We start from the raw sequence: 17,725 nt of genomic DNA on the forward strand, positions 1-17,725 counted from the left end.
TATATGACTGTAGCTGAAAGTGTGGTACAAGTGGCCCTTAATTCTTGGATTGCACAGAGACAGTGAGACCCAAAGTGCTAGGTGAACATGAGGATCCAGTCCCCTGGAATGGAGCCTAGAACGTCCATGAGCAAGTCAGACTTGGACACCTTATTCTAGACTCTGCTGCCTGTAACTAAAGGTGTAGCCTGTGTATAACAAGAGCTTAATGAAGGTATTTTCCTTATTGTTAATAAGCTGTAATAGCTGTGGCTGCCGCAAAAAGCTGATGGGATAGGAGGTCAGTAAAAAGATGCCGAAGGCATGAAGAGAGACTTGTTATGAGAATTGCTGGAGGTGTGGGAGCTAGTCTTTGTTAAACATTGATGTTTCCAAGACAAGGGATTTAACAGATTTTTAAAATGGGGATGTAAACGCATTGCATCTTTCTTACCATTTTATCCCCAGGTCCAAAATAAGAAAAGTCTGCCTGGTAAAAATTGGCTTTTCTGTATTGACTTTCTGATTTTGGGGAAGACTTAGATACAGACTGAGTAAAGTAAGCTTTGTTATATCATGTAGTGTGTCCTACTGCAATAGTAGTAGTCATATAATTGAAAACTACACTATTTAGTAGGGTTTTTTATTAGTATTTTTATAATTATTTAGAATTGTAAGCCATAGGCTATAATAAGGTATATTCAGTATCATCTAAATGATTTTTTTTAATCATTTTTAAAGAATATAACTAATACTGGTGAACAGCTCTGAAGTTCCAAAGAATCAATTTAGAAGGCATGGTAAACAGCTGTAATATGCAAAATTTTCTGCTAGCTTTACTAATGAGAAAAATTTTTACTTTAACCTTTGAAATGCAGTATTGGGAACACAGAGTAATGATTTACTGAAAGTTACTAGAGATTAATGGGAAATTCTTCACCATTTTCTTCCTACTTTATAAAACAACATTATATCCTTTTATAACTTGTGGCCTTTACTGTGCATTATTACTTATGTAAATGAAATTTTCCAAGGATAATTCTATGCTGTGAGAAGATGAATATCTTATTTAAGCATAATAATATTTTATTTAAGTGGGTTGCTTATCACACTGTATCACCACTACCATAAAATCCTTTTCAGACATTAGCTCACCTCTATAGATTGTTTGTATTCAACTAGCTTGTTGGTTAAAAAGGCATTATGGAGAAGAGGCATGCATTTTAGCATGTCATAATTTTTGCTTTCAGTAAGTAAATAGAGATGTTAGGCAGAAAGAGAAATGTTTCTGGTTTATATTGACTGTGTCCATTTTGTAGAGCTTGCAAATTGATCAGCAGGAGGTTCTTACCCATAACCTGTTGATATTAGTCCATGCCTTATTTTGACACACTGGACTTCATTTCTTTCATGTGCTGCATGTTGCTAGAAGGCAGTAAGTTCAATAAGTGCAGATCTAAGTTGTAAAAGCTACTATCATGGTCCAGGTGCTACTGAAGTCAATGAGAGTGAATGCTTTTTAAGAGACTTGGGTGAAGAACAATTACCTGCTGCAGCTAAATTACATTTTGTATTGGATCATCTTTAGGCTGGAAGCTGATAAACATAAAAGTGGGCAGGTGTAGAAATTAAGGAGCTGACATAATGACAGATGTGGCATACCATAGTACTGAGATAATGTGTTTTGGTAAATTAGATCTGCACTTAAATAAACTATCATAACTGTGAAAGGCATCCGAAGGGATATAAATTCAAAAGCATGACACAGGGCTTAATCCTTTCCATCCTTTGTAAAAATATAGAGCTATAGCACCTTGTTTTGTTTTTGGAGTTCTTTGTGTTGCTTTCTATGGTATGAATTCTCTGCTGGCTGCAAATAGAGGCAGTTCTGTAGAAGGTGCTACAGTCCAGTTGAGACGTGAAAAAAGGCCAAGTGAACCAATTGGGGAGGTATGGTTAACTTTGCATTGGAGAACACATTTTGCACATTCCTCATGTACTTGCGAACACAAAATAATTAAGTGGTAGAAAACTTGAGGGAATCCAGAAAGTCTTTGGTTTTCTGTCAGAATAATTACTCTCTCTGGAGTGCACTTCAATTAACACTTCTGAAGGTAAAAATCCTTTGGGATGGTAAAACCTTGTTCTTCAAATACACCATTGCTGGCTGGTTGTCAGGGTGCTCTAGGTGCATTGGTGAGAGATTATTTTGTTTTATTTTATTCTCCCTGCCTGCTGTCAGAATGATGTATTTAAGAAAGTTGCTCTACTTGGAAGAATTACATTATAGGCATCTAAGACTCCCAGATGCCTCTGGGCACAGGCATCTTAAAAATCTGAACCCTTTCTGGGGTGTTTTTGTAATTCATGTATTTTTCTGTCGTTTTATATCACTATTTTATCACAAGACCGTCAGCAACAATATCCATTTTTGAATGTCCTGCAGCAGTGTTGACTTGTTGTTATCTCTTGTCATATTTCACTCAGTGGGTTTGAAAATGGGAAGTGATGAATGGCTGCTTTTTTAATAACATGTCCCATTCTGGAGCTTTCTATAAGAGTAGTCAGTTTTCATTACTTTAAAGTGGGTCATTTTGTTTTGTTGTTTTTTTTTTTTTCATAATATAAGAAAAAATTGCCAGAATGACAGTTACAAAGGGGAATCCTAAAAAAAAAGGGGAGGTGGGGGAATATTTTAAGAATATTAAATACCTAGTTTTAGTTCAATCTTAATGTATTAAGCACTAGAGTGGAATAATCAAAATAATTAACCTAAAATATTTAGATCTTTCTCATATTGATGTACCTTAAAACACTGGTGATCATGATACCAAGTTATCAAAATTTTACAGCCAATCGGATTTTAGTAGAATTTTTCCTTCCTTCCTTCCTTCCTTCCTTCCTTCCTTCCTTCCTTCCTTCCTTCCTTCCTTCCTTCCTTCCTTCCTTCCTTCCTTCCTTCCTTCCTTCCTTCCTTCCTTCCTTCCTTCCTTCCTTCCTTCCCTCCTTCCTTCCTTCCTTCCTTCCTTCCTTCCTTCCTTCCTTCCTTCCTTCCTTTCCTTCCTTTCCTTCCTTCCTTCCTTTTTCTTTCAGAGAAATAGACTTAAGCAAGAAAACCTGTGCTTTTTGTTTAATCTGATCAGGAAATTCAAATCCTGATTTTATTTTTTTTAAACTTTTAAGACATTTTTGAAGCAACAAAGGAGGCTTTTTTTTTTTTCTTTCTCCTATATTTTTAAAATGGGCTACTCTTGAAATGAAATTTCGGAGACACGTTTGCATCCTAATTACAGTCCATTTCCAGGGTCCACATTTAGGCAGACCGTAGGTTGGCATTTGGAGATTTTTGGGGCAGGGAAGTTGTTGGTTCTAGCTGAGCTACTGAAAAAATAAAAGGGAAAGAGATGAATGGATTTTTTGCTTCAGAAGTCACCAGCTGGCAGATCGGGTCCTTGGAGCACTGCCAAGCAGCAGTTTACAGCAGCCCTGCAGCTGCTCCAGGCTTGGCTGGAACATGACTGGCATGAAGCCACCTTCAGCTCTGGACAAGGACTCAGCCTTCAAATTGGCAAACAGATGCATTGGGATTGTAGTTTTGCTCACTCACGTCTAACAGTCATAGAATGCAGTTGGTATCTAAAAGTCCACTGCAGAATATTTTTCATGAAACATTTACAGGAAAATAAGGAAAAATAGGTTAAAAATAAAAGTTTGAGTTTATGTCCAAAGTATTTTTTTTTGGTGGTGCTGCGTGGTTTTTACTTTTATGCATTTCAATCTCAGATAATTTTTTTTCTTAGTCTGACCAGATCATGAGGATCCTAAATAACTGTAAAATGGGTCAGCAAGGAAACTCAGCTGGTTATATTCTTTCAAGCTAAACTGTCTGAATTCAGCAAATGAACAACAAAAAACTTTACTCAACCCTGTATGTTGTGATTTTTATAAAAATGTTTAAATTATAGCATTGGACTTTTTATTGACAGTATTTGGGGAGGGGAGAATAATTTCACTGAGGGGAAGGGGAAGGGATTTCTTGTTGATTTTGACTCCATTTTGGCCGCGGTTCTCTCTTTTCCTGATGAAGAGCTATTCTTCAGTAATTTGTCATAGATAGCAATGGTAGTGTTGCTTTTTGGTGGTTTCTGTTAAAATCTCTGTTAATTTCATGTCTAACTATGCATCTGGTAAAATGAGTCTGTATTTCCTTGTTAACCACCTCTGCCTTATTGCTGGAGAGAGGGTGAAACCAATGTCTTAGAATACTGATGGCATATTCTATATTTGTAATGATGTTTTAAAATCTAGGTAAATTAATTCTTAATTTGTCACCACCTGGTATTTGTTTAATTATTCAATATAAGCGGAATTCCACAAGTTACAGCTTTACAAAACTAAGATATTCCCTAAGTAATAATAATGAATATTATTAAATAATTATTGATACATACACACATACTGTGTCCCTGCATTGGCCAGCAACCATAAGCAAGTATTTTGGAGACCTACAAATCCAGCATGTATTTTCTAAAATGAAAATATTTCATGTGAAATGCAACCTTAACAAGAAAGAGGAACGAAACATTGCATTGCCAGATAGTCAAAACAAAGTATTTAACCAAGATCAAGGTTAAAAAAAGCAATACAGAAAATCACGTGATTATGTCTTGTAACTTTTACTGGTACCTAGTTTCCACAATATGCCTTGCTTTGAACATGCTTCTGTACTTCTCATTTTCAAGACCAGATGATTCTTCTGTATTTACTTTAAAACCTACCTTGTAAGTATAACTTGTTAAATAAGATTTTTTTTTCCTACAAGTTTTTACTTTTTACTCTATTTCAAGAGACAAAAGTAACTGCTAAGCCATTCTTAAGACAGTAAAACAACTGGTATGCAAGACCTCCAGCAATGTTCATGCGTCTCCGTGGAAGCGGCCTCTTTAGACAAGGCTACAAAGTTCTGCAGCAACATGTTTAAATTTCAGTTATTCACATGTCATGGTGCTTATCTCAGTGAATGAAGATAAGAACAAGAATAATTGCAGATTAAACAGAAAAATAAGATGCTTTTGCTGGCACTGCAATAGCAGTTGAAAGAAGAGAAATGGTCCTTAATTCCTAGAATTCTTTACTGAGCAGTGTATACTACCACAAAAAACTCCAAAGTGTATACAGATGTATACTGCTCAGAGTGCAGTATCAGTGTCTATTTTTGTGAGTGTTGGGGGGGAGGTTATGGTTCATCTTAAACATATTATAAGGTTTTGCATTGGTTTAACTTCAATTCTCGGACAAAGAATTGAGGCAAATAATCAAACAAACTATAAGCACATAGAAGAAAACTAGATGAACAAGAGCCAACATGGATTACAAATCACATCAATTGCCAAACCAATCTAATTTCATACAACAGCACAGTAACAGGCCTTCTAGCTAGAAGAAAAGCTGTATATGTCAGATTTCTTGCTTTTAGTCAGGCTTTTGATACAATTTTATAAATGTGTTGTGACATTGAGTGATTTAGGGTCACTGAAAGAACTACCGTTGAATGTATTAGTAAGAGTAGTTTTGATACGAATTTATAAAAGTGTGAATTGACAGAATTTGATGTCAAGGTTCACTCTATTATTTTTTACTTGAATGATGCATACAAAGGAAAATAAAGATAAAATTGAGCTTAACATCATTGATGATACAGAGACCAAAAGCACAGAGGCTAACGGAGACCTTCCTATTGAGTCATCAGGTTTGGAGTGGACTTACCTGGCTTTCTAAACTCCTGATGGAGCCTAGGTTTGGCTGAATTCAGTCTTAGTCTTAGACCAGGACAATGGTTTATGTCTAATGGAAGAAATACAGGGAATAAGGAAGTCGTCCCATTGAGTCATGAGGTTCAGAACAGACCCTCTTGCTTTCTAAACTCCTGATGGAGCCTAGGTGCAGCTAGGTCTAGTCTTAGTCTCAGACTTGGTCAGCAGTTGATATCTAAAGGATTACAAATGTACCAATTTATTACAAATGGTATTTTTACATGGCTTTCACCTATCAGCAGCCTGTGTTTTTAAGGTGGATCTTAACATTTATAAAGTGAATCAGTAAGATTTACTATAGTTGCTGTAGCAGTTTTGTACACACATACACAGGCATGCTTATAAAGACATATAAAGATATACCTGTTAAAAATTCTCCTCTATTTCAATGAAATATTCACATCGAATGTCTCAGCATTTCTCAGTGGTTGAGGGTTGAGCCTCGAGGAATGAGGGGACTTCAGCCCAGGTCCCGTTGTCAGTTCAATACTATTTTACTACCTGGATGATGGACTAGGGGATATTCTTACTAAATTTACACCTTATATGAAGTTGGGTGGGACAGAAAACTTGTTAATGGATAAAAGGGGAATTCAGAATGACCTTGCAGCATTAGAGACAAGATCAGAAGAAAAATGATTAAATTAAATAGAGGCAAATGAGGAATTATGTCTCTGTGACAATAATCAGCTGACCTAGTAATAATTTTGTAGAAAAAAATCTTGGAACTGATTTGGACAACTAGATGAACATGTGTGAACAATTTTGTGCTGTTGCCAAATAAAATTACTAACCTCATACTGGAGTCAATTAAAAAGAAGGTGAAGAAATCCTTCACAGAATTAAAAGTGCTTCTTCTGCTTCCTAGTGGTAAGAGATTACCTTAAGTACCATACTCTGGGGCTTCTACTTCAGGAAAAAAATGTGTAACTTCTGAAGAGAATCTACAGAGAAGACAAGAGTAGTGACTTGGAGTCTAGAAGATAAGTCCTATGAGAAAAGACCAATGTGGTATTTTTTTCATTCTAGGGAAAGAAGATTAAGGGATAGTTTGACAGCATTCTTTGACGACATAAACAGGTATTCAGAGATCAAACAGCAATTCTTTCTTAATTTCCATGATAGGGAGAGATACAACAAATAGACTTGCACCCAGAGAGGCTCAATTTAGACATTAAGAAGACGTTTTTTCTAAAAGTAAAGGTAATGTAGTGGAAAAGGTTGGCTGAGGAAGCGATACAGATTATATCGATTTTAACAGCTGGTTAAAATAAAAAATGTCAGGAGCAGCATAGGGTAAAGCTGATGCTAAACAGAAGTATAGAATAGACTAGATGTCCCATCATGAGGTTTATCTCGGTTCTATATCAATCTTTAGGTTGTCAAAGGGCATACGGGGGGTGACCTATGGTAACTCCAGAAATATTCCCTTATGAGAAATGCAGGAATTTGTGCAGGGAATTAAATTTACCACTCTTTTCCCCGTAGGATTTATTGATTGATGGCTTGGCTTCACTTGCAAAGCCAAGCCATGTCCCAGTAGGAAGACTTTACTTACTGTCACAGAAATAAATGAATTTAAAAAAAAATAAAAATTAACTCATAGACATGTCTCCCCAACAATTATTCCATAGGAATCAGATCATCTGTGTGCTGTAGGCATGAAATGTAAATGATGTTTTCCAGAAGTGTTCTACTCCCATCTATGAGTCTGAATCAGCACAGAAATAAAAGGGAAAAATATTACTCCAGAACTAATAAGTTTTGAAAATGCCATCTCTGATGCCTTAAATGCACTGCAATACTTGTATCCAAGCCTGTGTATGAATCTGTGTAGAAGCGTGACCAGCCTGTCTACCCTAAAATAAGGATGTAAGCTCTGAACATTTGACTGTATCATTGTTCTGTGTGGTTTAAAATAGAAATGCATGTGATTGTCCTGAAACAATATATCCAACTTTGCTATGGAATCATGGAGACACCCTGATATATTTTTAGCAAAGTGTTGTTTTAAAGCTTGGGGGTATTTTTAATTTTCTCAGCCTTGTTCTGCAACGTCAGAGCCCTTGTGGCAATGTAAATGTCAAGATACTGCTGGTATGTCCTTTTATAGTCCTGTTGCAGAAAACCTACATGGAGTGAATTTGGACTTTGGTTCCAAATGGACTAGGTGTTTTAACCAGTACCTGGAAAAGTGTGACAGCAATGAATTAAGGTCAAATTTGTATTCCAAAGTAACTTCTAAAATAAAGTGCAATTAATGCTATTACTAAAATCCTTCTTCATATAACTGCAGCTTAGTTACCATAATCTTACTACTTAAAAAAAAAGAAAAAATCAAAAAATAAAAGGTGCACTAATTGCTGTGTAAGTTAAAGATTTCTTTGAAACATCATATGGGTGTGTTAGTGTCACAGCTTGGCTAGTGCCATTCTTCAGCCAAAAGCGCATCTACCTGTGAGCTGAGTTCCTGGGCATTGCCACTGGAAGCTATTTACAGTCAGTCCTGGAACAGGAAGAATTCTGCTTTGACTGCATTAGCATTTTCCCATCAGTGTTTTAGTTTATACACTGAGAGTATATTTTTTAAATGAGCAAAGGTCCTACAACCCCATCATCTCCCCAGCTAGGTGTTCTGTGGAGGACAAAAGAAAACAGTATGTTAAGTACATACTGGAAGTTTACAGTGATCTGACTTGCCATGTAGATAATTTCCCCTTCTTTAAACAAATAAAAACGCATGCATGCTCACACAGCATCAGAAGTTGCTAACATGCTGTAATCCTTCTTACGCTGTAGTTTTTCCAGGCAGCTAAAATAAAACTATTGCTCTGCTCTGGCAGAGCATTTTGGCATATATTTTACTGTAGTATATGACACAACACCTAGATTCAAGGGAAAATGAAAATGGTTATAAGTAAGTGAACATCTTTGCAACCCTAAATATTCTATGATTCTATGATTCTATGTTCTGACTTTAACCAAGGTATGACGATACTCACAAAAGACGCTTTTTACATTTTGTAAGTATTTGAGAGTGTTAAGAGGTGAACTTGATGAAATCACAATTCTTGTTTCATCATGTGAAATCCTTTTGAAAATCTGTTTACAATTCACAGAAGTTTTTTATCCATTCATTTTGTTCTGACAAAAAATTCTCCTTCTTTGGTTTAAACTATTTTTTATAGAGCATGCCAGAATCATTACCTATAATAAATATTTTACAATATTAGTTCTGCTAAATATGAATGAACAATACTTCTATTTTTTACTATCAGTGCTTTGGGAGGTTTACCAGCATTTAAGATTCATCCACCATTTAAAATCTGCCAGGCCTATGTACTGCACATCTGTAGTGCGGAGTGGTTTCTGTGCTCTACACCATTTCCCTATTATATTATATTACTAATACTTTTGTTTGTTTGTTTTGTTTCCCCAGGCTACATATCCAAACAGAACGGTGAGCCAAAATCTCAGCACAAGGGACAGAAAGTCAGCACATACTCCCACAGAGGACCCTTTTAGATACTCATCAGGCAACCAGGCAACAGCCTATGAAAGCAAGAGTTGTCAGCTGTCTAATTTGTGTCTGAGCAACCTCCTAAAAGAGAACGAGATTGTGGAAGTCATCAAGCATACTAGAGGCACATACGAACCCCTCACTTCAGAGGTCACTCAGAATGGTTTGGCCACCACGGCACCAACTACAGCAAAGCCAGCATCCAAGGCAGACAGCTACCCAGCATTCTCAGGAACTCCAAAAGACCAAACTGCTGTACCTCGGCAGCATACCACTTTCACAGGGAGACTCGGACAGCCTCCAAGGGGTCCCATCTCTTTACACATGTACAGCAGAAAAAATGTTTTCCTCCACCACAATTTGCACACAGCAGAGCTACAGACTTTAGGTCAACAAGATGGGTAACAAGGAGAGTTGATTAAAGAGGAACATAAGCTCAACTAGAGCTCATTCTTCAGTTCTCATCTGCTGCTACTTCCACCTGAAAAAAATAAAGTAAAAAATTAATGTTGTCTGTAGGTTCTATACTTTCCCACCAGGGACTGTGGCAAAAGGGTGAATTTTAATTAAATAGTTAAATTAAATTAAAAAAGTTAAATAACTAGATTGACTTGTCATGCAAAAGTCACCATGAGTATTATAAATGGGACCATTTGGCTGGCATTTCTAGTCCAATATTGGGTAATTTATTTTTTTGTTTTCTTCTATAAGCCACTATCATTCCCTGAATTTCTAGAAGGTGATCTTAAATAATACTGTGTATGTTTAATAATGTTACTGTTAAAGTAGATGTGAGGAATGAATAGATAAGTAATTAGTAAAATCTCTTGAATTTCATAGAGACTAGGGAAATAACGAGTCAGAAATCTTTGAGGACCCTCTTTTTACACTTTTTTTATAAAATGAAATTTGCTCACCTGTAGAGGTGTGTTACTGCTTCCTGCTGTATGTATTTTATGAATGCCTCATGCCACAAGTAGAGGAAGTGACTGATTTTCTGCTAACAGGAAGGTTCATAGAGGCTTACCAGGTATTTAAGTCAGTAATTCAGTAACTGGGTTCCAGATTGAGCATGTCAACTTGGTTCTTCAACCTTCCTTCCCCTTTCCCAACCTTTAACTATATTTGTTCAGTATTTTTGTTCTACGAGGACATGTCAAGTTGTGGTGATGTTTGTGCTTTACAGGCACTGTATCACTCATGACACAATATGAAGTTCTATGCTATGATATAATGCATCATGTATTTTACTTCCCAAACCAAGAATGGGTGAAAGACTAAAGAGGAATTGTCTTATTACCCAGTTCCAATTACCAATTAGTAAGTCAAAATTTCTGTAGGTTGTATTGTCTGCACAACCTGGTTTATACCAGCTCAGCAGGTTTACTTGTCTTGGCATATCACACACAAGTGAGCTGAATCTAATGCTACCTGATGTGCAGCATGCTGGTCTCACAGGAACATGAAATCATCTGATCACACCATGAACCTATAGACTTGTCAGTAGCAAAAGATCCTGTTTTCCCCTTTCAGAAGGCTTGAAAATGAGAATCTCAAGTCGAGTTGCACCAGACGTGTGGCATGTACTAAACATGACACTTAGTTTACAATCTTACTGATGGAGGATAATCTGAATGATAATAGGACATATAGTTAACAGTTTATAAATAATCTGGCACATTTAAGTACAATCGAGGCAGATCTGAGACAAGACACCTCTCTATTTAACCGGTGATTAATAATGAAAGACAAGGGTACAGCACATTCTCACACAAAGAAACAAACCAGTGTCACTTAACTGAAGTAGTGTATAATAAAAAATGAAGCTTCTATAGCCACTAAAAATGTTGTAACATTTGAAAAGTAAACCACTGTCGTGATTTCAGCATATGCCATATAGTTACATAGGGCATATAACATGAATTAATGCTACAAATTTTATCTGCTTAGCTACCTAATATTCAAATTAATACAAGCATCGATTAGATTAATAAAAAAAATGGACTATGAACTTGGCAGATATTCTGCAAAGTCAGTTAAACAACCTGCGTTTTCAGGATTCTATTTAGTGAGGTTTGGTTAGAGTAAATTTTATGACATTATCTGATGTTGAAGAGAGCAGGTTTTGTCTAAATAGTCTGTAGTGATAATTTTGGGTATCCAGAGCTGGATACAGAAGAACCAAGACAAGCATTTGCCAGACTCCTTAGTGTTTGTGTGTGTGTTGCTACTGCCAAAACACAATGTGCAAAAATTGCAAACAGCGCTTGACTGATTTAACTATGGGTGCTCAGGACTCCAGTCCTGCATTGAAACTCATAGGTTAAATTCTACCAGAAAAATAAAAATATTAGTAAAAGAATTCCTCTACTAAGAATCATGTATTCTTCTGAGCAATCTCTTAATGTCATGGTGTATTGAAAGGACCGTTGTTTCTTAGTAACAGTACAAGTCTTGCTCACCTCAAGAGTTGATGTATGCAATTATATTTCGGATCTGTAAATAAATTAACATACACTGTAATCAAGGATTTTTTTTTCCAGGGTACAAATGTACTATACTACATTAAAAAAGGAAAAAAACAAAAACCAAAAAACCAAAAAAAAACCAACAACAAAAACCAACAAAACCAACAAGCATACAAAAAAACCCTCCGACCAACCAAACAAAAAAAACAACAACAAAAAAACTCTTCAATTTTAACTTATGTTCTATATCTATTGATTTGGGGTTTTTTTTCCTGGAAAAATTACACTTTATTAAAAAAATATTCCATCTATACATTTCAAAAAGAACATTTTAAATGCTACTATTTTCTTGGAGAATCTTTTATAAAGCTGAATCTTAAAAAAACTGGGGAAAACAGTTCAATTAAAGTGAGGGATATTTTTAAAATGTCATCTTGAAGCTGTTTTGTATCAGTATTTTCAGCACTGTTATATTATTTGTAATACTAAGTGTAAATCTCACCCAGAGAAGGGCATTAGCCACATGTTAATGTACAGTACAGCAGTAACTGTAAACCAGAGGTCCTTTCTTTGATCCTCTTCTGTATATAGTAATCATAAAGCAACAGCATGTGGACATTCTTGCAGTGAATTGATTTCTTTGTACTAAAAATCTCTAGTTTTTTAAGAGTTCCATGTATAAAATGATTAATGCATTTCTCCAAGGCTGTACATATCCAAAGACATGACACCAGGGGGAAAAGGCACTTTTTATTTTTTCCACAGATGTACCTTTTTTCCATTTTTTATATGTTTCTGTATCACAAAGCATAACTAAAATTTCTACTGAAGATTACTTCTTGATATTTCCTTATCTTTAAACGTGTTAGAGGACATTTTAAGGAGGAGGAACTCCCCAAAGAAAAGCCATTTTTATTTGAAGTAATGTCTCATTATTTGAAACAATCACTTGACAAAAGAAACATCAGATCTGTGCCCTAAATATTTTTTTATAATTTAAGAGAGCCACATCTGAAATTGTATATCATCTCTGGACTTATCCTTACTTCTTTTACTAGAATGCTTCTACAGGATTTGTTTATAAGATAAAATAACATGCTAGGGTGAACCCTGGTCCTTGTCCAGTGCTGTTCTTATTTTGGCTTTCAGAGCAGTGGAAAGGGTATTTTTGATATACCTTGTGCACATGAATGATGTTCAAGCTCTTCTTGGGCATGCTGGAGGGAGAAGTCTTACTACAAACCTCTCTTATTTTTAGGCTTTTTAGCAACTGAAAACATCCAGCCACATAAATTTCTGCAACCTTTTCAAGAAAGGCAGACCCTCAATACATAAAATGAAACACCCAGAATAGATTCCTTTTTCTCCATCTATATTGTTATATTTAACTTTATTGCATTTTGTTCCAAAATACGTATATCCACATAAATGTTAGAAGGGCTTTCCTTATATGTCTTTTTTTCTGGAAATTTCAAAAGAGAGTGTATCCAGACTAGGATGTTCACATGAGATTTGGATAAGCATTTCAAAGCTTACCTGGGCTACTCATGTTTGTCCATGTTCATTGCAGTCACTGCCTAAAAATTGATATTTTTCCTTTTCCTAAAAGCCAGTTTGGAAGTAGTGATTTCTGTCTGTGATTATTCACTGTATACTGTTAAATGGACAGTATACTCTGCAAACTAATCAAAATAGGCTATTACATATCAGTTCTGTATTTTATATGCCATAACTCTTCTGGCATATCTTCACAGGTTTGATTGGTATGACACTGACTTCAATTTGACCATACTGTTTTACGTCACCTGGCAATTGGGATTGTGGCCTTTAATCCACTTAGCCTCAGTTTATGCCTAGATCTCTGAATTTGGAAATCTTTCCTGGTTTACAAAAAAAAGACAAGAAAATATTTGACCTAGCAAATGATAGTGAATGTACTTGGGTTTTGTTTGTTTTTTTTTTCTTTTTACTTCCTTCACATTTGTAAACAAAAATAACCCCTGGAAAACTCTTTATACATCTACGTAAGTCATAAATGAAGTCCAGTGGAGTAACAGTGACCTCTTACAAACCTTTCAAAGAAATATGTGGAGCAAAAAATCCACAGGAGTCCTCTTACAGACATTTGTAGTGGTTTGAAAGCATAACATATGTATCTGAGCACATTAATGATACATGTCCTATGGCATCTTTTCTTCTACTCTTGCTACTGATGATTTTTTTTCTGGAGGAGAATTTGCTGTTTAAAGCTTGTTCCAGATGAAATAGGCAGTACAGAGTGAAAAAGTATATGGAAAGTAGCAGTGGAGGTCTTCTCCCAGCTAGATACACACAGTATCATTTCCAGGATTTTAATGTTCTTCAGTCAGCAAGAAGTTGGCAGAGATCCCTCAGGAAAACATACTCAAATCATGCAGGCCGTGACTGCCTTTAAATGGAGTTTAGTCTGTCTTATGTAAGGCACTTCTAAGATCATTTGGAAATTTCAGCAGATGCAGAATACATCTTACTGATTTTTTATTTTTTTTTTAAGATGAAAAAGCCATGTGCTGTTTTTAACCTAGGAAACTGTTTGGGTCTTGCTTCCTCACTGATGATCTATCCAGCTTGTGAGAATGTATCCACTGTGATACGTATTTTACTAGTGCTTTATCTAATGAAAATTGAAAAAGAGAAAAAAATACTTTTATTGGTATGAATTTCCTATAAGTCTGAGATTCTCAATAGCCATGGCTGTCACTTCCATTTTGTATAGCTGTGAAATGTTTTTGGATTTGCCTTTTTTCTTACCTTCATTACCAGCAAATCATTACCCTAGTTATGTTTTGTTTGGGTTTTTTTCGCCCTCAAGCCTGTACTTGAAGTATACCAGGAGGACTGTTGAGGATTTCAGCAGAAGTAATCCTGGTCCTATGAAAGCAGGGCAACAGTAAGTTTACCTGAAGGTATCTGTATGATTCTTGGGGATGGAAAACCTATTCTGACTGATCTTAACTATTAAAAATTTGTGAAAATCTGATGAATATCTATTGGTTTTCCAAATCCATAGAGACTGTAGAGCAGAAAATACTCCACTGAGAAGGTTTTTTTAGTGCACAAATAATATTTTCTTATATTTTGCATTGTGAGCCTTAGTGTGTCTCTCTGGATTTCAGAAACATCCCCTCTAGGTATGAACTTGTGCTGACTATGTAGACAGGTTGCACCACAGTGTCCTTTCTGCTTTAAGAAGGCCCCACTGGATTTTTTAATATCTGATCACCAAAATATTGAGTATTTTCTTCCGGAACTGTTGTGCTGTTGCTAGAGTAGCATGCACTGCATTCACAGAAAAAAAAAACCACTCCCTAACTGAATGCTCCAACTCTGTTGGTGAGTTGTCATTGCAGCTGGTTTACATCTACCCCAGAAGACTGTCAAACTTACTTAAGCACCTATATAAACAAATATATTCCCTGATTTGAGCCTGCTGTTATCACATTGAAAAAGACTTTGTTTAAAATGTATATGGGTATCAACAGTAGTATTAGAATTTTATTTATTTTTAATTTTCCATTATGTCAAAGCACTTTATATGAGGACTTAATATGAACTACAAATTAGCTTGTATTCTTTTTCTTACTTAAACTGGATTTCAACAGGGTTCAGAATTCTTTGCTTAACTTTAAGCACGTGAATAATCCCATCAAAGTAAAGGAATCAAATCCCACTTCTTTGAAAAGGTAATGAAAAATAATATTTTTATTGACATAAACGATTTCATTCTTGTTTATTGTTTGAAACTTATGGCATATAAGAAGTATTTTTACTTATATCTATATATAAATACTCTTCAAAAACCCTAGATAAGTAGAAAGGAAAAGAAAGAGCCTTCTACTCAAGTCTCTTGTCCTGCTATACCATCAGCCTTTTTTTTTCCAAATCATTATTTTCTTAAAAAAAAAACCTTCCAATTTCTTTCCCATGGTTAAGAGTGTGAAAAAAAAAAGGTTTTGTACATACTCTACAGATTTTATGTAGGGGTGATCAATATAACAAGGAGAGTATAAGCAAAGTCCTTAATCAGTGATGTATCTGATGTTGTTTAATAAGAGGGTCAACAGTATATAAAACGTGTAAGTGAAGAACAGATGTTTTGTAGCTGGAAAAAATCTAATGGAAGGGTAGGTTGACAGACTGATAGCTCTTTTTCTGTTGCGGAGGTGGTGGTGCATAGGCTTTTTCTGTGAAATATACTGAAGTAATATTTATAAAATAAATACTTTGGAATAACAAGAAATGCGAAAAAATGATCACATAACACCACAAAATATGGATAAGGGTACTTTGGTATTTTGATAAAAACAGCATCTGAGTGAACTTGCATCTTTTTATTACCTGGGTATTATTTTTACCTGAAGGATAAGTGTAAGTGGAGCAACACAATTGCATTGTAACACAGAAACAATTCAGACCAAAAAAAAAAAAAAAAAATTATCCCTAAAGCCTTGCAATTTGTGTTGTTATTTCTGACTCTCTGAAGTAGGTTTGTGTAATTGTATTTCATGCAGCCATGGTAATGCCCTTACGCAATGTATTGGCATACTCTAAACAGTATGGAACCATTGAAAAGAGTCATGACCCAGAACCTACATCGAGCTGCATTTAGTTGATAGGGTCATGAGTCTGATTTTCCTTTCCAATGAAGGACAACAATTCTTATGAGAAAACTTTGCCATAAATATCTCCATAAACAGTTTTACCTATGTGAATTTCAAACTGATTTAAAATTAGGCCAACTCTGAGTATTTTTTTTAAATTGTACATGTTCTTTACTACTATTAATGGCCAGTAGAGTCCTTAGGCTTTTTTTCTTTTTTCTTTTTTTTTTTAACTGAATTGTTCTCCTTTATGTGTTAAAGTTGGACATTAACCTTATTTGATCGTTTTCTCATTGTGTACTTGTTCATGAGTACCTTGCTGGCATTTTTTTTTAAGCTACTGACCACTATAGAAATTGAAGGGTTAATAAGTCATTGTGTTTTGTATTATGTACTGCTAAACATCTATTTAATTTCAATAACAGTACACTGCAAGGCCAATTGTTATATACTACTGAAAGTAATTTTAAAAATGTAATTGGCAATACTATACAGATTACTTGAATTAGAAGCTTTAAAAGAGTAACAAAGGTGAGAAAAGGGGGAAAATATTCACTTGAAGATTAAGTACAAATAATGCACTGGTGAAGATTATTCAAAAGAGTAAGTTCTACACAAGACAATGAAAAATTTTTTCACTGAATATAGAATTTCAGGATATCACTGATAGATGGTAACTTAAATTTAAAAAGACAGAAATGAGGATATTTTTTCTAAGAGATAACGCACTTAAAAGACAACAGGATTTACAATACTGATGATATTTGCCACAAGGTACCTTACTTGCAGATATGTTCCAAAAAGAAATGTGTAAGATATGCATAAGTTCTGATTGGACAAGTTCATTGGCAATTTTAGTGGTTTTACCCTACAAAGCCATAAATGAATTAAATTCTTTTTCTTATTTAACAGACAAATATCGTTTAATATTTTAAAATGTTTCAGTCACAATTCTTGCCTTTGATTTTAGTATCACAGTACCCCATTTTTTTAATTATTTTGAGGTTTTGTAATGTGTGCAATAAGAACCCGATTGTTTCAGATTCAGTCTTTGTGCACTGACTGAAAAAAATACTTAGCCTTTGGAGACAAATGCTGTTGTCTCTGAAGAATAACAGGCAGCATTATGTTGGGGGTTTTAATCAGATTAACTGATTTCTGTGAGTTACTTTGAAGAGTTTTGACAGTTCATAAAACAGTACTCTGTAATTCTATTGGTATTATTTAATTGACATTTGTTCCTATTTCTAGTTGGTATTATTTTTACTTTTGATGGAAAAATTAAATATTATTTTTAAATATGTA

At 35.1% G+C, this 17,725-nt stretch overlaps 1 protein-coding gene across 2 annotated transcripts in view; it reads left to right on the top strand.

Moving 5' to 3' along the window:
- The window catches only part of CCSER1 (coiled-coil serine rich protein 1), a 728,863-nt gene extending 718,950 nt beyond the window's left edge, over positions 1 to 9,913 (top strand). The window contains exon 12 of one of the 2 annotated variants that reach the window (XM_057417953.1): positions 9,232 to 9,466. In XM_057417953.1, coding sequence (XP_057273936.1) covers positions 9,232 to 9,317 — 86 coding nt within the window. In that variant the 3' untranslated portion in view covers positions 9,318 to 9,466. Of the gene's footprint in view, positions 1 to 9,231 lie in introns of both variants that reach the window. The other variant, XM_057417952.1, reaches the window with a different exon arrangement.
- Positions 9,914 to 17,725: the final 7,812 nt, after the last annotated feature.

Source organism: Pezoporus wallicus, unplaced genomic scaffold, assembly GCF_028554395.1.
Source record: "Pezoporus wallicus isolate ANWC-B61680 ecotype Strahan unplaced genomic scaffold, APGP_CSIRO_Pwel_v1 contig_6999, whole genome shotgun sequence".
NCBI classification, from domain to species: Eukaryota; Metazoa; Chordata; class Aves; order Psittaciformes; family Psittacidae; genus Pezoporus; species Pezoporus wallicus.